The 23755-nt window shown below is 27.1% G+C and overlaps 4 protein-coding genes across 6 annotated transcripts; 2 read left to right on the top strand and 2 right to left on the bottom strand.

The window, feature by feature from the left end:
- The first annotated feature begins 1061 nt into the window (after nt 1-1061).
- On the top strand, nt 1062-4222 carry LOC135145947 (uncharacterized). The gene is made up of 13 exons (XM_064078074.1): nt 1062-1104; nt 1199-1264; nt 1336-2269; nt 2339-2470; nt 2661-2742; nt 2798-2888; nt 3100-3197; nt 3257-3368; nt 3423-3518; nt 3578-3659; nt 3715-3909; nt 3968-4087; nt 4150-4222. Exons 3-13 carry the CDS (start codon nt 1350-1352, stop codon nt 4208-4210), a joined length of 1989 nt encoding a protein of 662 aa, XP_063934144.1. The 5' UTR covers nt 1062-1104; nt 1199-1264; nt 1336-1349; the 3' UTR covers nt 4211-4222.
- Nucleotides 4223-14305: 10083 nt separating this feature from the next.
- Nucleotides 14306-18771, bottom strand: LOC135145940 (26S proteasome regulatory subunit 6B-like). Of its 2 annotated transcripts, none has more exons than XM_064078060.1 (10): nt 18717-18771; nt 18377-18561; nt 18251-18327; nt 18036-18188; nt 17692-17810; nt 16397-16507; nt 16110-16249; nt 15959-16042; nt 15740-15908; nt 14306-14475 (listed from the first exon to the last, which is right to left on the bottom strand). In XM_064078060.1, exons 2-10 carry the CDS (start codon nt 18551-18553, stop codon nt 14306-14308), a joined length of 1200 nt encoding a protein of 399 aa, XP_063934130.1. In that variant the 5' UTR covers nt 18554-18561; nt 18717-18771. The 2 variants fall into 2 exon arrangements, with proteins under 2 accessions (XP_063934130.1, XP_063934131.1); XM_064078061.1 differs by having other exon boundaries at nt 18726-18737.
- Nucleotides 18772-18880: 109 nt separating this feature from the next.
- LOC135145941 (large ribosomal subunit protein uL2-like) lies at nt 18881-19987 on the top strand. The gene is made up of 4 exons (XM_064078063.1): nt 18881-18903; nt 19065-19199; nt 19262-19375; nt 19427-19987. Exons 2-4 carry the CDS (start codon nt 19073-19075, stop codon nt 19957-19959), a joined length of 774 nt encoding a protein of 257 aa, XP_063934133.1. The 5' UTR covers nt 18881-18903; nt 19065-19072; the 3' UTR covers nt 19960-19987.
- Nucleotides 19499-22811, bottom strand: LOC135145942 (G patch domain-containing protein 4-like). 2 transcript variants are annotated; one of them, XR_010283624.1, is made up of 9 exons: nt 22738-22811; nt 22460-22535; nt 21994-22089; nt 21594-21680; nt 20458-20532; nt 20203-20331; nt 20034-20128; nt 19637-19955; nt 19499-19588 (listed from the first exon to the last, which is right to left on the bottom strand). XR_010283624.1 is itself a non-coding variant. In XM_064078064.1 (8 exons), exons 1-6 carry the CDS (start codon nt 22782-22784, stop codon nt 20204-20206), a joined length of 513 nt encoding a protein of 170 aa, XP_063934134.1. In that variant the 5' UTR covers nt 22785-22811; the 3' UTR covers nt 19867-19955; nt 20034-20128; nt 20203. The 2 variants fall into 2 exon arrangements, 1 of the variants encoding a protein (XP_063934134.1); XM_064078064.1 differs by lacking the exon at nt 19499-19588 and having other exon boundaries at nt 19867-19955; nt 21594-21684.
- Between the last annotated feature and the right edge of the window lie 944 nt (nt 22812-23755).

Raw genomic sequence — 23755 nt, 5'->3', positions numbered from 1 at the left:
ATTCGGTGTGCGCCGATTAAGCAACTGAGTGATTGACAAATATCCCAAAGAATTTCTTCAAGTTGGTATACAAGTTTTTAAAATTGGAAAGATTTGTATTTGTAATATTTTACTAATTCAACATAAGCTTAAAAAGCTATTTTCGTCGTGCTAGAGACTAAATAGTCCGAAAAAAAAAAATACAATTTTACTGGGCTAGTAGAGGTGAAAAGGATTTAGATGATACGGCTTAAGGTTTTCCCAATCAGAAGTTTTATGTAGTATCTTAAAGTTTTTATACGGCTTAAGTTTTTCCAATCAGAAGTTTTATGTAGTATCTTAAAGTTTTTATACGGCTTAAGTTTTTCCAATCAGAAGTTTTATGTAGTATCTTAAAGTTTTTAGTAAGCACAGTTATGCGTCCCTCATTTTTATGTAGACTTAAAATTTTATAATCAAAATCTTTTTACTCTAGAAGTATACACTCTTATGTTATAAAGATATAGAAGAAATAAAAACAATTAATATTAAAACTAAATTTACTTATGAATATTGTGAAACCGTTAATTTACGAGTATTTTGAACTTTATATTCAAATAATTGGTCAGTCCATGAAAATAATAAAAAAGGAAAAAGAGCGATTAATTAACATAAAAGATCGAATGTCCCTCTGTAATATATTATCATGAACAAAGGCTTCATAAAAACAGTTTCTGACCAAATTTGCTCATAATTTATTTATAATGTAAAAGCTCCATTTACCTTTATATCATTAGTTTTAGAGGTCAGCTTGTATAAATATTTGCCGTAAAAACTGTTCTCGAGGTTTTTCAGCGCAAGACAGAGAGCTTTTTCAGAGCCGTCCATGTCGCCCTTTAATATTTTCCGACGGCGCAAACGGGCCCGTGAGGAGCCAACCACGCCAATAAAAGGAGAGGAACACAGCTGCTAGCCTACCAAGGCCTGAGAGCCCTCAAGGCGTTCACGCAGCAACGAAGGCAATTAAGCAGAAGTTAGGAAAAGTGCGGTGGTGTTTTTATATGTTGTAGTTGTATATTTTTTTTTATTTAATAGTAAGTGATTGATATATAAAAAAATAGGAAAACGACTTGAAAATTTTTGAAGGTAATTAAAAAAAACGCCGTTTACTATAGTCTTATAGTTAATGGCTTATTGTGCTCCTTATAATATTTTGTTACTAAATTATTGTTTAATTAAGTTTTTTAGGTCTTTGATGCGACGGAACTGGCCTGACTTGCGCATATTATTATCTTTTACCTGTAAAGTAAGTTTTACTCTATAAATTTTGAAGAGTTATTTTATTTTCTATCAACATTTATATATTATTTTTATTAGTATAATATTGAGTAATGCACAACAATACAAATTTTCGAAATACTTTTGTATCTTTTGAAGCCACTACAGAAACCCAAAACTCAACTATACTTCCCTCTATACAACTTGTTCGACCTCCCCCTCTACTTACTTCAACCGTTAATACCTTAAACACTAAGTTTACACCAATTTATAACCAAAGCGGCTCAAAAGAAATAAACTTTAATAGTTTTTCTGGTATAAAATTAGGAGGAGGCATTTCTCAAATTACGAATATAACCTCGAGAGCAACTTCGCTTCCCGTACCCCCTCCTATCGTAGCTTTTCCTTCTTTACCTTCTCCAGGGATTTCACTTGTTGACGCGCAAAGACAGTCGTACTTAAATTTCCTGCAGACTCAATCCAATATTCTTACTCGGCCAACTTCCTCAAAACCAGTAATTCCTGCGCCCACCGCTTTGGGGCAGCGTGCTTTTCAGCAGCTTCCTCCTTTATTCCAACCACCTCGTCTACCCCCCCTCTTTCCCATTCGATTACCAGCATTAAAAACAATCCAGCCGACACTAACAGTCGCCCCTTCGAGCGTTCCTCAGTCAACAGAGCAGCAGCTGGCGAACTTAGTGACGCCACCTCAGCCGCCTCAGCCTCCCTTACCTCCTTTTCTACCCGATCCGCCATTCTGTCCGCCGCCACCTCCGGGAGAGCCGCCTAAAACTCCGTCTCCTCCCCCACCTGAACCCGCTTCACCTGACCCGCCTCCTCCGCCGCCTGAGCATGTTGATCTGTACAGTGCAGAAATTTTTTTTAAAGTACCGCCATCGTCATCCCCGCTTGCTTTAACTTTGAAGGTTAATAGCGTCAAGAACTCTCCAATTCCACCATCACCGGATCTTTTGGAAAGTCAAACTGAAAACCTTCCGTTGCCGTTAAAGTCTAATTATCGTCTAAATTTGAAGTACCTAAAATTAAAAGACTTTTGCATATACCTTATAATAGTAGTATTATCTACCTTCGTTAATGGTAGATTTACCAGCGTTGGTCTTCAAAGAAAACAAATTCTACGATTTAATACTTTAAAAAGGCCAAAAGATCGCTGGGGAACAAATACTATAAGTATGTATGATATTATCGCGAAAATTGGAGAGGGAATGTACGGGTGCGTACGTTGTTAAATTAAGCATTACCAAGATGGGCAGTATATAATTTAAATTTAGAGTGTTATTAAGATATATAACCTTTAATAAGTCCATGCTGGCCCAAACTTTTATTTCATTGTCCTTTTTAGAAAGATCTAAAATAAAAAAAAAGCCTAGAAAGATTTATTATATTTTTAATTATACATATAGACACGTTTACAAAGCTAAAGAGAAAAAATCCGCACAGATTGTGGCTTTGAAGAAAATTCGATTGGAATCTAGCCAGCAGGGGGTAGGAATTTTATAATCCATATATTTTTCGATTACTTTCTTATATTGGAAAATAGTTTCCTATTACTGCAATCCGGGAAGTTAAAATTTTGCGAAACTTGAAACATCCAAACATTGTATGTTTGAAAGATGTCATCTGCAGTGCAGGTTTTTAAGCATGCCGTGTTGTTTTAGAAGAAAACTATTATATATTTTTTCTATAATATTTAAATTTCTTTTATACTAATATTAAAAACGTGAATTTCGCGTTACTGTAAGTTAGTGGATGTAATGGGGTAATTAAAAAAAAGCTTTTTTTACTTATAAAGTTTTTGTTATACGCTGTCTTTAACGCCTAGCAAACTACTGCTCTTCGTAGATACTACTGAGAGTATAACGGAAAACTGGAATAAATACGGCAATTTGGAATTTTATCTTGTTTTCGAATATCTTGAGCACGATTTATCCGGCATCCTCGTAGTTTACGAATTGTAGTTACTCTGAAATTTTTACTTAACTCTTACTATCTTTTACAGGAGAGCGGAGAAATAGAGTTTGATATAAACTTGGTGCGATCTTACACCCGTCAATTATTATCAGGAGTTAAATACTGTCACGATCACAATATTTTGCACAGAGATATAAAAGGTTTGTAGTCGTGAAAAAAAGTAAGGCATCCGTGATACAAAAGCATCTCGCAAGGATCCAACATATTGCTTGGAAATAACGGGATACTAAAAGTTGCCGACTTCGGACTTGCGAGATCGTGGAACGAAAACAGAAGCTACACCAATAAGGGTTAAAGATTACATTATTATGATTTAAATTATATATGAACAATGTGTTGATCACACCAGTAATCACACTTTGGTACCGCCCGCCAGAATTACTGCTTTCCAGCGACGTCTACGGGCCTGGAATCGACGTTTGGAGCTGCGGGTAGACCCTTCTCTCTGCCTCTGCTCTGTTTTTTTCTTTTGTAGCCGCGTGGCAGGTGCATCCTCGGGGAGATGCTGTCGAAGCGGCCTTTATTTCACGGGCGCGAGGAGTCGTCTCAACTGGAGTTAATCAGCCGGCTTTGCGGTACTCCGCGGGAAAGTGTATGGCCCGGCGTCCAGCAGCTTCCCGGGTTCGACCGCCTCTGCCCTAAAGTCAAGTATAAGAGGCGCCTCAAGGAAGCTTTTGCCGCGTGTGTTGCTTTCTTAATTCTGTGCGCTTGTATTTTTTGAAAAGATTTTAATCTCAAGACACGATGCGCAAGCAGTCGATCTGCTGGACCGGTTGCTGGTGCTTAACCCCTGCGAGCGGCCGCTTTGCGGAGATGCTCTCAAGCACCCCTTTTTTGACGCAAACGACTTAAAATTTTGGTGCTTGAGATTTTCATTTAACTTTTGAATTACTTTTTTTATCGGGCGATGTTTTTTTTTAGTTTAAATGTAAAGACCGACTTTCATGAATATGAAATGAAAAGTAGGAAACAGAAAGGATAAATTCTTATATACGAAAATTAAAATATGTACTAAATAAATCTTGTGTTGTACTTTGTCTTTATGCTTAATAATTTTTTAAACTCTTCTTAAAATAAAAATTCTATTAAGTAACGTTACATAACGACTTAAAGTTGAGCCTTTCTCTTGACTTTTTAAGCTTATCTGCTGCTATTTGCTATAGAAATAGTTTTACCTCCTAACTTAGTCATTAAGTCAAAAAAAACAGTGAAAAAATTCTTAGCATAGACTTAGTTAATCTAAGCAAACATTACCTTTTAAGAATATGCACTAGAATGACGGCTTATTAAAAGTTGTACTCAACATATTAATCATAAATATACCCTGTGTAGTTTTTTGAACAGGCGTGAGTGATAAATTTTGTTTGATCAAAAAATTATACTCTTCGGCTAGGAATGAAATCCCATTAAAACAAGTGGCCCTAAATAGGCATATGACCAAATCTTTAAACCTAACCCTAAACGGAACATGTTTAACGCCCTGACAAAGGATATTTATCTACCTACATAATAGCTACTTACTATGAAAACTCAGTTTCTTATTTAAATGTTAGTTGAGCGCCAATAATAATAGAAAGTCTAAAAAAATTATTATACAAAAAAGTTGCAGTATTTTGTAAATAAAAATTGAGATATTATTTACTGAAAAACTAAAAACTATAATACTTAGGTTAAAAGGAGGAAGATGAAGGTATGGACTGATCATAATAGTCTAATCAATCCTTAAAAGTTTCCGTCTAGTTAATGGTTTGGTGGTACTCACTTTGTTAAGACATTCGGTTGTTTTTTTCGCGCTCTACCATAAAATTATAAAAAAATAAGACTTGCTCTAAACAAGTATGATTGAGGAAGAACAATGTAACAGCAGTTTTATAAAAGTACCCAAAACCAATACGTGCTATTACACTTTAAAAATATGTCTAAAAGGTTAGTATACATTAATATGCCTTAAAAAAATATAAAGTAGAAATTATAATAGAAAAATTCTTAATACCCTAAGTCTCCAAGCGCTTTGAAACTTTCCAAAAGTGGGCCTTGCTGCCAAGGCAATGGCCAGAAAAAGAAGAATGAAGATAATTAACACCATGAAACCAGTTGCCTCACCAAATTGCTTTTCTGTTTACAAAGAGAACTACTTCTTTAGTAATAAAAATAGTGCACAAAAGTCAATCGAAAGGAAAACTATAATTCCAAGGGCAATAAGAGCTGACGAGGTAAAAACTAGCAAACCTACGAAAAAATTTGGTGCCCATGAGTTGCTTTTAGCGTTGGGAACACCTGCACCCCACTATTGAGAGCTTAGGATTATGCAGCTTGTTGTTAAGATGGAGCTCATGTTTACTTACTTACTTAACTGGCGGCGTACAGCTATATTATTAGTTTAAAATGTATGTTTGCCTGGGTCTTTTAGTTTTGTTTACTGCAGGCATCAATAATAAGGTATTTGTGTTAAAGGTGCGCGCCCTTTTATTTTGGCCTTACAGCGGCTACAGGCGTATTGGGTTCTAATTATTAAATTTTGCGAAGTACTGCTGTAGAAGAGATTTATAGCCAAAAGTAATTTCTATCATTCTTAAGGCAAGCTTTTATTAAGTTTCCTTGATCCCATTATAATAGCTAATACATGGAACAAATACGTTAAAGGCCTTGTGACCCCCTTTCATCTTGGTTACTCTAATTATTGTGTCTTTTCCGGCATTTTAGGATTTATTCGTTTATTCTCTGTTCTTCTTTGTGTTCACGGCCTTCTTTTTCAAGTTCTTATATTGAACCTTTGTTAACCGTCCTTTATCTGTATTTCGCATCACCGTAACCTTTTAAGAGGATCGATTTTCATTACGAGATGAGGATTATAGTAGCACAACCAAGCAATTAGTAACGCCTATAGGTTCTACTGCTTTACTGGTAGGTAAGTTAAGGGTGGCTGGCCTATATTGAAAAAGAAACTTTCTTGGCTATGTAATGGGAAAAATACACGTTTATAAATATATACTTGAAAGTTAGTGAGAAAAACTTACAGTGTATATCGTTTTGAAAGTTTTAGCAGATCCAGTGCAGTTAGTGGACCCCACCTTTATTTTAAAGTTACTTTGAGATACTGTCTTCTAAGTGTAATTTTTGTTTTTATAAAAAACCAGCCACCTATATTAGCCTTTCGATCTAAGGTAAAGTTAGTTAAAAATTTTGTATTAAGGATGCTGCACCATAACCCCGTTTCAGTTTAATAAACATTCAAAATTCCCCCCCTCTATTCATCTTATTTTAGTTTAATAAATGTCTTTACAAACTACAAACACCTTAAAAAAAAAAGGAAGAATTTGCTTTCTTTTTGGATTATATACTGTGTTGGGGTACTGCATTATAAAAAATTGGGAAAGCTCTAAAGTAATACAGCAGCTATACTGGCTCTTTAATAGTATTACTCTTTTCAACTCTATCACCTTTTTTTTGGCGAAACATAACCACCTTAGGCTTATTTAATACGCAATAGCGTGAAGCTTTTTTTAAATCTTTTTTTGTGTTTTTTCAAGTTAAAAAAGTACTGTAAAACAGAAGCTTTATAAAAGTAGTTATTATAATTGAGATAAAATTAGAGTTTACAGTTGTAAAGTTGCTGAAGGTTCTTAGGGTGTTCGTTTTGCAGAGGAAGCCAGAAATTATAAAAAAGGTGTTTTTTGCAGTTGGAAATAACTAACGGTTATATTGTTAAAGGAGTTACCAAACATTTACTAATATTAAATGGGTGTGGTGTTGCTGATTTCCCTTTTTCTCTAGGAAAACCGGAAGGAACATACTTAGCAGTTACCTTGTTTTTAAGTACACAGATCTGATAACGTTTTACACGAGGGGCCGCTTAATTTTAAATTCCAAGAAACAATGTAGAAAGTAAATTAAGTACTGAAATTATTGATACTCTGAGGATTTTTTTTATGGCAAGCAAGTGGTTTGCCGTTTACGTTGTTAGGTGTCGCACCTTAGTTTATACCGCATTTTGACGATCGGTGTGTCTTCGTTAACTCGGTTACTTTTAACGATCCGTCTCTTTAACTGTAACTGTCTTTAACGTATTTTTTTGTATACTAAGTTATGGATCTTAAACTATAATAAGAATGTAACGTTCCTTCATGAGTTTATAATACAACGTATTTAAAGCAGCAGCAACTTATAAAACTACTGGATCTGCTAGACTTTAAAAACAAGTAACACGTACAACATAATAAGCAAAAAACTTAACTATTTGCACTTGCACTCACTTACAAAAATTAACACTTTTTAACAAATTTTTGAACTTTATTTTAGTAAACCCTTGAACTTAGCGATAATATATATATTTGAAAGCTAGGCTAAAATAATTTATAAGCAAACGATATTAGTATTTTAAATATTGCACTTTCTGTACAAAACATCGCTATTAATAGTACAAGTATGTCGCTGTAAATAATGACACAATAACAAAGTTTACGGTAAATTTTAATAAATATAAAACTTGGTTTCTTTTTTAAAGCTTTTTGATGAAGAAAACCGTTACATATCAAAATTAAAAGGACTCCGGTACTCTTAGGTAAATTTTTAAAATATTTTGGCTCTTAGTTATAACGTTTTTAACTTTAAATAATTTTCTATTAAAAAACTTTTTTATTAAACCTTTTTTTAACAATTATTATTATAAAGTTTTTTTACTGTTATATAATTTTTAAAAAACTTAAACTAATTTTTTTTATAAAATTTTTAATATTATTAATTATTAGTCTTTAATACATTTTTTATTAAAGTTTACATGTTTGTTTATATTAATAACAAGGTTAATATAAAGTTTTCACTTATATTAATTATACTTTTTGTAACTTTTTTATTAAACATTTTATTATGTATAATTATTATTATAAAGTTTTATTATCTAAATATTTTTTAATATAAAAACTTCTCAAAAAATTTATATTTTAAAATTGTTAAAATTTTTATTTATAAAAGTAAAAAATTTTATTATGTAGTTTGTAACTTTTATATATTTTTTGTTATTAAAACTTTTTATAAAAACTTATATATATATATATATATTATTACTATTATATATTATATTAAAGTTAAAAATTATTATTTTGTATTAATATTATTATTATGAAGTTTTTTAACTTAATGAAACTTTTTTGAAAAACTTTTTATTATATTTATTATAAAGTATTATAAAACTGTTAATATATTTTTTATTAATGTTAAATAATTAGTATATTAATAATTTTATTTATTATCAAGTTTTTAACTTTTATGTTTTTTTTTTTAATATTAAAACTTTTTTTTTAAAAACTTATTATAAATTTATTATTTTTATCAATCATAATAAAACTTTGATATATTTTTTATTAAAGTTAAAATAATTATTTTCATATTTATATTATTATTATAAAGTTTGTAACCTTTATATGAAAACTTTTATTACAAACTTTTTATATGTATTCATTATTATTATTTTAAATAATTATAAACTATTTATATATTAATATTATTATTAAAGTTTTTACTTTTTACTAAATCATAAAATTTAAATTTTTATTAGTTTTTTATGAGAAAAACTGTTAATTATATTTAACTATTATTATTAAGTTTTTATCTTCTAGTAATTTTTATATAAGTTAATTTTTTATATTTTTAATTAATTTTAGATTATTATTATAAATCATAGAGTTTTCTAAAATATTTTTTAAAAAGGTTAAATCTTTGTTTTATATTTAATAATAATATTATCGTTTTACTTTTATATAATTATAATCTTTTCCAGTTCTAATTATTTTTTTATAAATAATTTCTTTTATATAATCGTTTTTGCGATTTTCAATATGGTAACTTTTTTATTATTATTATAATTAATATTAACGCTTTTCATAAATTTTTTAAAGTTAAAACTTAATTTATATTAGTTTACATTTTTTAATAGTTTTATATTAGAAAATTTTTTAGACATCTAATTTATATTACTATTATTATAAATTTATAATTTATTATTATTATTATTATTATTATATTATTATAAAGTTTTTTTTTAATTTTATGTAACTTTTAATGTTTAAATTTTTTATATTATTATTATAAAATCTTTTAATACATTTTTTACTAAAGTTAAAACTTTTATTATATATTATTATTATAATATTTTTTTATGGAAATTTAAAGGTAATAATAACTTTTTATTAAAATTTATCTTATTATTATAAAGTTTTTACTTTTGTAGTAATTTAAAAATTTTTTACTTTGACTAGTACTTTCTTCCTTTTTTTCAATATTATAAACTAAATAATATAATCTTTACACTTTTAACTTTTTTATAACTTTAATGGGATTTTCACTTTTCTAATATTTTATATATTTTTAAATAACTTTAACTTTTAATATAAATTATTTATTTATATTTTATTATTTTTTATATAAAATATTAATAAATTTTTATCATCTTTATAATGTTTTTTATCAAATAAAAAATTATATTTATAATAACTTTAACTTTTGGTATGGATTGTTTATTTAAATTTTTTAAAAAGTTTTTCTTTTTATTGAAAAAAATATTTTTTATCTTTTATTTTTTTTTTTTTATTAAAAAATTAATACTTTTATAACTTTTTTTTAATATTTCTCAGTTCTTTTAAAAATATATAAATTTATAATAACTAACTATTTACATTTTTTATATTATTACATATGTTTATAATTTTTTTATAGATAAAAATATCCGTGACTTTTAACTTTTTATATATTTTTATTTTATTTATGTTTATAACTTTTTTAAAAATAAAAGTATTATATAAATTTATAAAAACTTTTAACTTTTTTATATAAATATTTTTTTTAATTATGTTTATAAATATAAATAATAAAAATATTATATAAATTATTAAAAAAAAATTATATTATTAAAATAAAAACTTGTATTATTTATCAAATAGAAAAATAAATTATTTTATGACATTTATGAACTCACACTCGTCTATAATATAATTTTTAATAACTTTTTACATTTTAATATATTTTTATTTTATTTATGTTTATAATGTTTTAATAAATAAAAATATTATAAATTTTAATAACTTCAACTTTTTATATACTACAATTTTAATTAAGTCTATAATTTTTTAATAGGTGTGCATTTGGAGTGAGTATTAGTATTGTTATAACCTGCATAAACCAGATAAAGTCACGTGGGTATCCGAAATTAAATGATTATTTTGTATATATATAAAAGCCCTCTTGAGGGTCAGGAAAAGCCTTTTTGGTTTGGCCCTGAGAGTGAGCGTATGGGCCGCTGTCCCGCCTGAAATAAAGCCTTTGTTTTATATCTTTTATTGATCACTAAGGTTTAACTGATACCACGTGGGAGGGTAACACAATATAAATAGCAGATTAATTTTCGATTTTTTTGAGCTTTCAACTTTTTAATATATTTTTTAGAGAGAGGAAAAAAAGTTATTGGATAAATAGCTTTTATCATATTTATATTTTTTTAATTTTACATGTTGCTTATTTTTTTAAAACAAATTTATAAATAAAAAAAATTATTATATAAATTTTTTATAACTTTTAACTTTTTTTTTAATTTTTTTTTTATAACTTAGAGCCTTCATTTTTTTAAATATATATTTAATAAATAAATAATATTGTATTATAAATTTTTAATAACTTTGATTTTTTTAAATGAGTGTTAACAATTATTAACTTTTTTTTTACACAAATATTTAAAAACTAACTTTATTTAATAAATATTAATAATTTATATTTGTACACCTTTATTATTTTACTTTTAACAAAGTTTTCTTTTAACTTCTTTACTTCATAATTATTAATATATAATAACTTTTTTATATTATTTTTTTATAACTTTTACCTTTTTCATATTTTTATAAGAAAACTTTTTATTTATATTTCTAATGTACAGTATTTTTTTTAAAATTTAATTAATAAATAATATCAAATTTTGCTATATAAATTATAATAAAAAAAAAGCCTTTTTACTGCAATGAATCGATAATTTTTTTTTTTTAATTTATTAAATGTTCTATTGGTTAATTTACTTTTGATTTTATTGGCCTTTTATTTACTAAAATTGTATTTATTTTTTATAATAATAACATTTAAACATTTTAATATTCTTACTATAAAACTTTTATAACTACTTTATACTTTGTATTATATTTATATATTTTTCTCAATTATTTAATATATTATATTTCATTTTTAGATAAAAATTATTATTCGTTTTACTTTATAAATATTATTTCTTTTTTTTATATTTTTATAACCAAAAACGTTATTTATTTTTTTAATTTTAAACATTTATATAATAAAACCTTATAATTTTTATTTTATTATTATATTTTTTTATATTACAATATGCTATTTTATAATAATAAATAATTTTCAACTCTACTTTATAAGTTTTTTATATATACTTTTTATATTATAATTAACTTTAACTTTTTTAATATAAAACTTTTATAACTAATTTATACTTAGTATTATAATTTATTTTTCTTTCATTATATTATTTTCTAAGTAGTATATAATTTTGCTTTATAAATTTTATTTCTTTATAATTACAAATAACTTCAGAATTATTTTATTACTATAATAAAACTTTTTATTACTAATATATATATTTTGTATTATTATTTATATATAATATTCTCTAATTGTACAAAATTTTAAATTTAAAAAAATAATAATCAGTTTTACTATATAAATTTATTAAGTTATAACATTTCTGTATTATTAAAATAAAACTCTATAACTCATATTTATTTCTTTTACTACGATATATTCTAAATATACAATATTATCTAAATAATAAGAAATAATCAGTTTACTATATAAATTTTCATAAACTTATTATTACTAAAACACCATTTATTTGTTTATTTTTCTCTAATTATATTTAAATTATAAATATACAGTTTTACTTTATAAATATCATTAAATTATTTTTATATATATAAACTTTACTAAGCTTTTATTAATAAATGTTTAATAACATTTAACTTTTTTATGATATAAGTTTATAAGTTTTGTATATCATTATAATATTTTTTCATAATTTTTTATTTTACATAAATAGAAACTTAATTATTTTAACTTTTATAAATTTTATATACCTTTTTGGTTATAGTAAATGTGAAGCTTCTGCTATTTATTATTGTAAAACTAATAATAACTTTATAAAATTTTTTTACTTTTTTTAATAACAATTATAACTTTTTTCTTTCATTATATAACTGGAAATATTAAACTTTTTCTTATTAATAATTTTTTTTAAAACTTTTGCTTTTATTTTATAAAAAACTACAAAACTTTAAAAAACTAGTAATTACTATAAAAAGTTTTCAAATGTATACTGGATACTGCTTAACCATTTATATCGTTCAGTTTATTGTCACCAGCAATGTTTTCTCTTGTTTAGGTTGGTTAAAACACTTTTTAAATTATGAGTCAAGTGACCAATCAAAGGATGTAGTAAAGCTTTAAGCACGCAATAAGATAATATTTTCCGGGGGACCGCTTTTAGTTAGTTTATTTAAGTGTATAAATTAACTCCACTCGCCCTAAGCTGCTCTCGGGTTGCGGGAGTAAAGCAATTTAATAAAGCAGTTTTACTCTTTCTTATATAACGCCCTAGTTATAGGCGCTACAGTTGAGCTTTAAGACTACCCGCTGAGGGAGCTAGAATTATTAATATGTTTTTTAAAAAACTTAAAAAAAATTTAATTCTGGTCACTCCAAAAAAATATACTTGCATCCTTCAGTTGTAAAAGGGAAAAAAGCTAAATATGTACATCTTCACGAGTTGTTTTCACTAAAATAGCGTATCTCCAAAATGTCTTCTCGACCGACCTTTGTGGGCTCGAAATAGTTCCAAACACTTTTCTTGTTGGTTGGAAGAGTCTTTCGTTGAGGAATAATAATATTAATAATAGTAATAATTATTGGTAATAATTATAATTATAATTTTAAGAACAGTAATAATAAAAAGTTACTTAATAAACGCAATTGTTATTATAATAATAGTAATAATAATAATGATAATGATAGATAATAAAATAATAATAATAATAATAAATTAAACAGATGAATAACACAGCTTATAGCTATAAATATCATTATACATATTACTTTATAAAAGTCTAATAAATCTTTTTAAGACTAGCTAATAATATTTATATTGTTTATCTTTTTAGTATTTTTTTTATTTTCAATAATTATATTTATTATTATTACTGCTCTTACTACTATAACAATTATATTATTGCATATTATTGGACAATATACTTCAATAAAATCATATAAATACTTCAGTAGGGTTAACTAAAGTTACCATATTATCATAATTATTATTACTACTACAGTGAACTGCTATATCTAGGTAGCTATATATATGCCGGTACCAGTTAAATATGCTATAAATCCAATTTGGAATGTTTGCGCGCATTCATTATTAACTGGCATGCTTCAGGCATGATTCTTGCTTGTCTGTTCCTCCGGTTACCCTCTGCTAAGTTAGGGAGCGGAAGCTGCATTTTCTTAACGATTCGTTGCGCTATATACAAGAACGAGTGCGCTTTATCTTCACATTTAAATAGTAAACTTACCAAGAAAGAAGCAAAAGCAAAAAAAAAAACAATTAAAAATTTTATATTAAAAATTTCAGTGGACATAGATTAGCCCAGTATACTATAGCCTTAGTCATGCCCTCCTCAAACACGTCTAAGAATTGTTTCGGCCTCGATTACTTGGTTGACTAGTGAGAGGTTGAAGCAATAGCCCGTCTCATTAAATTGTTATGGTGACTACGATGTCTAACGTCAGCACTAACTCTTAGTTATGTATGCCCCCCATTCTTTACTTGTTAACTTACACCCAAAAAGTTAAAATAACAAAAACTACTATGTATAATTTTCCACTAATTTTAACTTAACAACTAAAAACAAATTTTTTAATAAAATATTTAAAATTAACAGAATAATATTATATATATTTAAAAAATAATGATATAAATGTTTGAAGTTAAAGAAATTTATTATTGCGTTTGCAAATGGCCAATTCAACGATAAAATTCAAATTCCTTATCATTTCTTGTCACAATGGTTCTGTAACCTTTTTCAAAATCTTTTGGAAGTATGACGTATCGGTTTTTCCTAACTGCCTGCATTCCGGCCTCCTGACAAATCATCGCAATTTCAGCGGCGCTTATTTTATCAGGTCTTGCAACAACTATAAATAAAAAATATTACACCCATTAAACTTTATATTATGAAGTAAAAGTAATATATAGAATGAAAGCTACAAAGTAATAATTTTTAGGTCATTAAAGTAAAAGATTTAAAACTTTAAAGACTGAAGCTTAAAAAACTTAACAATGTTTAAGCGTTAACGACAATAAAAATATTTTAGGTGCCATAACAAGAAATCACATTTGAAAGGGGGTGTAAGTTGATTGAAAAAAACCAATTTTCACCTTTCTAGCTTATAATAAAAACCTCGTTATTTACAAATAACAATATGATTCTGGGGAAAAAAAGGTCAAAGCTAGAAATTCTCAAAACGAACAATGTCTACGTAAAAAGCTAGAAGAAAATAATTATAAAAGTTAAATATACTTTCTAATACTAAAATTAGATTAAAAAACAGTCAACTTTTCTCCACGCGCAAATGTTAATTGTTTTTTATGAATACAATTAATTTAATGAGCAGTAAAACCCAAAAAATTTGCTAACCTTTATGATTCCGCAAATCCATTTTTAAAATTATGTAATTCATAAATAATACTTTTTTTAAACACATAGTAAACCACAAAATTTTAAAGCAAAAAATAAAAAATAAAAAATAAAAAATAAAAAATTTAATAGTGAAAGAGTAAGATCTTAAATTAAAATAACTAGATAATAGTAAAAAGAATTTTGTTCAATAATTAAAAAGATATTTAATATTAGATTATCGTATGTCTTAATTAGTATTTTATAAAAACTACTATAAACCTAATACTAAAAACTGAAAAGCTATTAATAAATTTTATAATTAAATTAATAATGGTTAAAAACAATACTTCGACCACAAATAAAGTAATAATTGTACATATAAAATAAACTTCAATAAATAATTTTGTAGTATAACATGTAGAAGTGGAACAATTATGTTAGATAGGCAAATCTATAAATACAAAAAGCAATAGTAAAAAATGGTATTTTAATAATCAAGGAGGGGTATCCTATACTTTATTTATAAGGAACAAGTTATAAAGAATTTGTATAATTTTTCTACAAATGATTTCTCCGATAATTAATAGAGCGAGATAATTGTAACTGCTGTGTTAGTGATCTATATATAGAGGACAGAAAACTAAAAGAGGAGGGCGATAAGAGTAGTAAGAAAACTGGTGGGAAGTTTATTTTTTTCGTGCAGTAAAAATAAAGAAACCCCAATTTTTTAGGTAATACTAGAAACGCATATATAATTGTGATAAATGCGAAGGACGAACAGTCTTCAAGATCCACTTCTTCACTAAGATTCATTTTGCTGCAGATTGTTTGAAAAATGAGTCGCTTTTGCCGCCGGTCAGGAAGAGGAAACTCGATTTTTCTGTCGAGCCGGCCAGGACGAAGCAAGGCTGGATCAAGAGTATCTGCTCGGTTGGTCGCCATGATGACCTTTAAATAATAAATTTAATAATTATGTAGATAACATAAACTCTCTAAACCTTAACAGAGTGAATCTGTTCGAAGCCATCTAGCTGATTTAAAAGTTCTAGTAAAATTCGCTGAACTTCTCGGTCCGCACCCGTCTATAATCAGTTAGTAATAACAATAACAACAACAATACTAATTATAATAATGATAATAATAATAAACCTGAGCGTCAAAGCGCTTAGTAGCGATGGCATCTATTTCATCGATGAAAACTATAGAAGGCGCATTCTCCTTGGCCAAGCGAAAAACATCACGAACCATACGGGGCCCCTCACCCAAGTATTTTTGCACAAATTCAGAGCCTTTAATTATATCAATTTATAAAAGTTTTAATGAATCAAAAGGAATTCGAAATTTCATATAAGAATATAATAAGTAGTATATGAAATAATTATTTTAAAATTATAAACTAAACAAATATTGATAACAATAAATTTAACAATAGCTACCAACAACCCGAATGAACGAAGCCGTTGTGTGATGGGCGACGGCTTTCGCAAGCATCGTCTTACCAGTCCCCGGGGGCCCGTACATAAGCACGCCGCGTGGTGGATCAATGCCTTAAAAGAATTATAAACAAAAGCAGTAGTAACGCTTAAAATGGTATCTTAAGTTTAATCAAATAAAATATATATAGCCTTTAAATATAATAGAAAAGAGTAAAAAAAAAAAAGGGAAACCAGTTAAAAAATATTAGGATTAAAAAATAATAAATTAACACGCACTCAAGTTCTAATAGACAAAAAAAGATTAACGCGCTAATAGAGGAATGTTAAAATTAATAAAGAATTAATTGTTGGTAAATGTTTTATTTAAAATTAGATTACGATTATAGACTTACTAAAATAAAACTGGCAAGAGTTTACGTTTAGAATATAATCATAATAAAAACGACCACACGGAGGAAAGTAGGAGGCAGATAAAAGATTAAATAAAATATAAAAAAACTAAAATAAAAATTAACAAAGTTATTTATAATAACGTATATTTATAAAAAATAATTTAAATATAAGGAAAAACTTAGACTTTTTATTATTTTAATAAAAACTATAATAATAATTACAATATTACGACTTTCATATATATAAAAAATTTTTAATCAAATAAAAATTTTAAAGCACCAACGATATTTTAAAACAAAATAATCAAATAATAAAACTAAATATATTATAATATAAAAAATTTTAGAACGTAATAGAACGTTTCAGTAATAATTATATAAATATATAAAAAATATTACAATACTAAAAAATAATATTTTTAACGGATAACATAAAAAAATATATAATTGAAAATTATAGAATAAACTTAAAATCTTTTTTAAATATTAACTATTTGAAATTACCGCACGAAGTTATAGTATTAAAAATTCGACATGAATAAAAAAAAATATTAAAAAGCGTTGACACCTTAAAAAATTTTATCTAAGTTAAATAACAAAATCATTCAATTAAAAATATTGCAAAAGTTATATAAGTTTAATAGAAACAAAAACAAACATTATAAAAGTTATTTAAAATAAAGAACTATGCCTAAAAAAATAATCAAAATAGTATATAAAAAACCAGGGCGTAAATAAAAAACTAAAATCTAAGTATGAGTTTTTCAATAATAAGCATATTATTAATACCAATTTACATATAATAGTAACAAATAAAAATTGTTTTACAATAATATTAAGAAAAAATATTAACTTAAAGCAAAATCCAGTATAAAAAATATCTTTTAAAAAAAAAGGCAAAACCAATTTGTTTATATAAATCGTGATGAGTCAAAGGCAATTCCACAGCCTCTCTAATTTCTTGTTTTTGAGAGTCCAACCCGCCGATATCCGAATATGTTACATTAGGCCGCTCATCAGATCTTTAATTATAACAGTGATAATAAATAATACACAAGAAAATTATCAAAATATTAAAATAATATAAAAGACTTTATTTTACATAAACTTATTATAGAAAAACAAAAGTAATAAAAATTTATGTAAAAAATATATTTTTTTCAAATAATCATATAAAAATCCTAAAGTAACTTTGGTAGTATTATTTTTAAATTACTTAAGTATGAATAAAAAATTATAAAAAAAACTTCATCATTGTAATTAATGAATCCGCTTCAGGAGGAAGAATGTCCACTAAAGCATTGGAATGTTTATGTAAGGCAACGGAGGAATTAGGTTTCAACAATTCTCTATCCAGAGTAGACAAAATTTTGACATAATAATTGGAACCTGTTGTTGATCTTTATTTAAAAAAACAGTAAGTAAAAGAGATTAAATTAAAAATAAAAGTTTAAAAACTTACCCCACGATACCTGAATTTTGATCAACCGCTTCTAAAAACTGTCCAATAACTAAAGGTACGGATTGGATTCTTTTCACCTAAAAAAAGGAGTAAAATTACATAAATGATAAAAAATTTAAAAAAAACTTCTTCTTGTGCACGAAGAAACTCCCGTTTTAAATGTTTTTGTTCATCTTTAATATACTCTTCTTGGAGAGTTAAAAAGTCTAATTGCTGCTGCAACTTTTTAGCCCTAGTATAAAGGTCACCAACTCCAGAAGACATCGAAGTACCAAAGCCAAGTCCTGTGCACACTCCAGCCATATTTTAAACTGTCAACAAAAATAAAACGTATAAACATAGTGAAAAGCTCCGATAAGTTTTTTTATTTTAAAAGTGTTATGATCCTTATAAATACCAAAAATAATATTTACTATGAAAAATTAAATATATTAGTAAACACAAATGTAAGTGGTAATAATAAAACTCATAGAACGGAAATTCGAGGGAGTAGAGCGCCGAGTTTACGTAGGCAACAGAAGTCTCGGTAAAGGAAAAGGCATTTCATTAACCTCCAACGTGCTCAGTGAAATATAAAAGTTAAAATGTGAACGGGTTATCGGCCTATTTGTTTTCTTACTGTCTTGTCGATTTTTGGTCTGGTAGCCTATTAGGTTTGAGTTTCTGTACCTGCCATTATTATTAATATACTTTTCTTTACCAACTTTTGTTGTGTTCATTATATTATTATCTTTATCTTTTTATATGGTTATTTTTCCACAGTGCTGTTTTTTTTATATTATTTTGTCTGACTTTACTATGTTATATTTATAAGAATTATTAATGGGACGCGTTATTCGTGCTCAGCGCAAAGGCGCCGGCGGTATTTTCAAGTCTCATACTAAACATCGCAAAGGACCAGCCAAAATTCGTACTTTGGATTATTCGGAAAGGCACGGCTACATTAAAGGTATTATTTAAGCCTTACTCGCTGTAGCTTTTAACTGAGCTCTTAATTTTATATTTATGAAGGTCTTGTGAAAGAGATTCTGCATGATCCTGGTAGAGGCGCCCCACTAGCTAAGGTCGTATTTCGTGATCCTTATCGATACAAATTAAGAACGGAATTATTTATAGCCGCGGAAGGTTTGTTAATTTTTAATTTTATTTTTTGTCTACTTTATTTTCTGGCTCTAGGAATTTATACTGGACAGTTTATATACTGCGGAAAGAAGGCTAACTTAAGCGTTGGCAACGTTCTTCCCGTTGGAGAAATGCCAGAAGGCACCATAGTTTGTAATGTAGAGGAAAAGAAGGGTGACCGCGGATCTTTAGCTAGAACTTCCGGGAACTTTTGCACTGTTGTAGCTCATAACAAAGACACAAAGAAGACGAAGATTTCCTTACCGTCTGGCGCAAAGAAAATCATTCCCTCCGGTAACCGCGCTATAGTCGGCATCGTAGCAGGAGGCGGGCGCCTGGACAAGCCCTTACTAAAGGCCGGAAATGCCTACTACAAGTACAAAGCTAAGAGAAACTGCTGGCCGCGTGTACGAGGCGTTGCCATGAATCCCGTCGAGCATCCACACGGGGGTGGTAACCACCAACACATCGGACATCCCTCGACAGTTCGTCGGGACGCCCCACCAGGCCGAAAAGTCGGACTTATCGCTGCCCGCCGCACTGGCCGAATACGGGGCGGTCAGCGGTCAGTGCAGAAAGACGTCTAAATTTATAATAAATAGTATGTGTATATGCTATGCAGTTTTGGGTTTTTTTTAAATTTATTATATTTAAGTATTACAAGCGTTGTAATATAACTGGTGTCTATATTAATAAAATTAGAAGTCGGTTCAGAAGAATCTTCTAAACTGTAGAATTGTATTTATTCGCTGGTGTCTATTTATATCAATAAATTTATAAGGCGGTAAAGATGAAACTTTAAGAAAATATTCTATAATTTGTAGAAGTACGCTATTTGCTCCTTTTACGTGTGGTTTTCTTTTTAGTACTTTTCTTTTTTTTAAGAGATTTCACAGGAATTTTTGAAGGTGATGCTGTTCGCTTAGCATTTCTGTGGATACCGCGCGCACCCTTAAAGGCTGGTAACGCCAACGTTAAGAAAAAATTAGTGAAGGTATAAGAAAATGGCGCCTTTTTAACACAAAAATTTCATAAGTTTTTACGGAAGACTTGAAGGCGCTAAATATATATATCTATATATAAACCAGTTCTTCTTCCACAGGCTTCAAATATTTCTGCATCGGTGAACTTGGAAGAGTAATCAGTTCTTTCGTTTACCTCTTTTTATTATAAGTATGGATTTAAAATAAACGCACTAAATTGTGTTTACTAAATGGTTTTATAACTTAAATTCGGAACAATAAGTAACAGATGTCTCACTAATTAATATTCAAAAAATTAGTAGATTAACTTTTATTGCAACGCTAAAACAACTTTTAACATTAAAATAGATTAGGTTAATAAAATGTTGACCATAACGCGTTATCAACTAATGATTTTGATTACTGACTTACCCATCTACATTAATGCTTAAATTATTAGTAAAAATAACATTATTTTTGCTATAATTGGCCAAACAGTATTCGAAGCTAACATAAAAATTTTTTAATTAGAAAACAAAGTAATTTAAAATTTTATGTACACCGTGCAACAAAAGACACATTACTGAACAAGCTAAAAAAAAAAACACAAATTGGGTATTGGGAAATCTTCAGTAAAATAAAAGTTTCGAAAAATTGGTCAGACGAAGAGTCGTGCAGTTATAAAATAAACACTTTACCTATAAATATATATATATATATATACAAACACTATAAGCGGGTAACACACAGCAAAACTATAGGAAGGTAAAAGGACTTTGGCTCATATAAAAGGTTCTAAACCACTACTAAGCATGAACTTAACTTTGAAGTATATTAATTTAAATTATTTTTTTTACAGTTTGCTAAAAAAGTCTACAAATAAGAAACAAAGATATAGATGTCAGAGGTAAGTTATGAAAACATAATAGCGCTTTTAAAATTATAATAAAAGCTTAAAATTTTATAACAATAAACATATAAAGGAAGGTATGTTCTTCATAAGAGATTATAAAAACTTAGCCTAAATTAACTTTTATTAAATAAACTAGAAGCTGATATATATAAATATAATTATACTTCCTTCTACATATAGCCTGTAATTTCTTGTGCATTAAGTAACGAGTATACTTAAAAGTTATTGAATGCAAATTTTAAATATTTAATAATAAAATTTACATAAAATGCATCCTGAGTTATTTAAAAAAAAGTTATCATAAAAATCTATTGCTGCCTTTTTTGAAAAAAAGAATTAAGCATACTTGAAACGCTCACGAAATTCTTGCAAAAATAGTCAGAGTCAATACTTTGTTTCCTATCTTCTGCTTTATAATTCTCTTTAATAATTTCTATCTTAATTAAAAATTTTTAGGAGAAGTTAATAAATGACTAAGCATACCAAGTGTTTACTCTATTAGCTTTAATATAATAATGTAATATTTAAAGTAAACACTTATAATAAGCTTTTATTATAAGAAAGTGTAATAACCAAAAAATATATATATTAATAATATAAGAATTATTTTTCAGTTAAATAAATCGTATAAATAACTCTAAGTTTTTTAGAATTCCTAAATAAAACATGAAACTTCACAAAATATTTTAAGTTTTTAATTTAGAAAAAAAATTAAACTATAAATAAATAAATTATTTAAAACAAACATTTCCTTTATGGTTATTAGTAACAACAAGTTTACTGGCGGTTTCATTATAGCAGTGATCCCACCAGGCAAAGCAATGGTCGTCACTAGAACCAATCTTAGAATTAATAAATATTTTTAAGAAAACGAAATTTAAAAGACTTATTTCAAGAAAAGTTAAAAATAAAAAGAAATAAAATTTCTAATTAAATAAATGTGTTAAGATGAATAAATTAAATTTAAAAGGTATTTACCCTTAACACGTAGTTCCTAACTTTTTAAAGTTAACTAGAAATTAAAAAAACAAACAGCGTAAACTAACAAGCTCAACAAAGTATTTTATTCCATCTGACTTTTTACAATTGAAAGTTTAGATGTAGACAATGATATTAAAAATATAAAACTATTTTAATGCAAAACATAAAGTTCTTAAGGAACTTATATAATATTCTTAAAAATTCAAATAAGAATCCGAAGAAAAAATTAACCCCCAATAGATCTTGTTTTTGAGCAACTTTAATATATTTCTTTATTCCCTGTTTACGTTTGCCTAGTCCTTCACCCCTATAAAAAACAAGTCAAACGGATATATTGGGAAAGTCTACAATTAGTAAGGTGTTTTAGTTTTTTTAACTTGCTAAACAAAATTTTACTATATTTATAATCTCAACTGTTATAATAATAGGGGGAAAAAATTCTTTAATAAATAATTATTTGTTATAAGAATATAAATTACGTGAACCAACATAAATATATATTATATTACTCTTTCCACCCAAACTTTTTTAACTGAGAAAGAGCAAAAGACGACATAAAGTTACTAAAGACTTAATTAAGTTCTTTAAAGATAGTATATAGTCAAACTAAGTGAGAAATAGCAAATAATTTAAAATAAGGTCATTCGTCAAAATAAAAGCCTAACTAAAAAGATATAAACCTAAAAAACGTTTAGCTAACACCTGCAAGCCACAAGCCTATAATTAAAGCAATTGCTAAAACGATGGCCCACCACCACAAACAGCCCTTTTTTTTGACAAACATTTTTTTTTAATTTTTTTAACTGACACTTCCAAACGGCTTTTATTATTTAGGCTGGCCGGCTGGATAAAGGGAAATACTTCCCTTCCACTCGATAATCGAAATGCGGAAGTGTTTAAGAATATAAAGAACCTTACTTTAAAATTTATTAAAATTTATGGCCAACTATTTCTCGTCTCGTCATAATACTTTAACCTTTCGCTCTTGCTCTTTTATTTTTTAAGTTAAAAGCACTAAGTGCTACCCAGCAGAGTATGTTAATATGAGCACAATGGGGAGAAGCATTCTCTTTTGAACTGGAAAACAGCATTAGCAGAGTTAAAAAAGAAGTATATATTGTTAGAAACAATAACTACACAAAAAATAAAAACTTTATAACTACTACTCGAAATTGGTAAAAACTTTATTACATAAATTGGATTCTCTCGTTAGCTTGTATATCCCCACCGTATAAAATATTAGTCACCCTTATCTAATGAAGAACGTTAACATAGAGTTTGTGTTGTAAATGATATTTTTAAGGTTAACAGTCATAGTGTAAAACTTTATTTAGGAAGTTGGCGTGCTACAGTCATTGATACGTCCTTTTTAATACTAAATCCTTATTTTTTCGTAAAAAACGACCGAGAGAAGAGTTCAGCAAAAGAAAAGGTAAACCTTTATGGTAATCTAATAACTCTCTTATAGTAAGGAACGGGTTCTTTGGCGTATTGTCAGTGGAAAGAATTTTCACAAAGCTTACTCGG

Source organism: Zophobas morio, unplaced genomic scaffold (genome assembly GCF_036711695.1).
Source record: "Zophobas morio isolate AGI-343-1 ecotype UQ-CSIRO unplaced genomic scaffold, CSIRO_AGI_Zmor_V1 ptg000203l, whole genome shotgun sequence".
In the NCBI taxonomy this organism is placed as follows: Eukaryota; Metazoa; Arthropoda; class Insecta; order Coleoptera; family Tenebrionidae; genus Zophobas; species Zophobas morio.
The sequence above is the reverse complement of the archived record's forward strand: the minus strand, read 5'-3'. Positions and strand labels throughout refer to the sequence as shown.

Coding starts and splice junctions, on each gene's coding strand:
- LOC135145941 (XM_064078063.1), top strand. CDS start 19,073: ATGGGACGCGTTATTCGTGCTCAGCGCAAAGGCGCCGGCGGTATTTTC. Junction 19,200..19,261: donor AAGGCACGGCTACATTAAAG/GTATTATTTAAG, acceptor ATATTTATGAAG/GTCTTGTGAAAGAGATTCTG. Junction 19,376..19,426: donor ATTATTTATAGCCGCGGAAG/GTTTGTTAATTT, acceptor TTCTGGCTCTAG/GAATTTATACTGGACAGTTT.
- LOC135145947 (XM_064078074.1), top strand. CDS start 1,350: ATGCACAACAATACAAATTTTCGAAATACTTTTGTATCTTTTGAAGCC. Junction 2,889..3,099: donor AGATGTCATCTGCAGTGCAG/GTTTTTAAGCAT, acceptor TGCTCTTCGTAG/ATACTACTGAGAGTATAACG. Junction 3,660..3,714: donor ATCGACGTTTGGAGCTGCGG/GTAGACCCTTCT, acceptor GCCGCGTGGCAG/GTGCATCCTCGGGGAGATGC.
- LOC135145942 (XM_064078064.1), bottom strand. CDS start 22,784: ATGTCGTCTTTTGCTCTTTCTCAGTTAAAAAAGTTTGGGTGGAAAGA. Junction 22,536..22,737: donor AAAAAGTTTGGGTGGAAAGA/GTAATATAATAT, acceptor TGTTTTTTATAG/GGGTGAAGGACTAGGCAAAC. Junction 20,332..20,457: donor AGCCTGTGGAAGAAGAACTG/GTTTATATATAG, acceptor TGGCGTTACCAG/CCTTTAAGGGTGCGCGCGGT.
- LOC135145940 (XM_064078060.1), bottom strand. CDS start 18,553: ATGGCTGGAGTGTGCACAGGACTTGGCTTTGGTACTTCGATGTCTTCT. Junction 16,043..16,109: donor CTAAGCGCTTTGACGCTCAG/GTTTATTATTAT, acceptor AACTGATTATAG/ACGGGTGCGGACCGAGAAGT. Junction 14,476..15,739: donor AGAAGTGGATCTTGAAGACT/GTTCGTCCTTCG, acceptor TTTTATTTATAG/TTGTTGCAAGACCTGATAAA.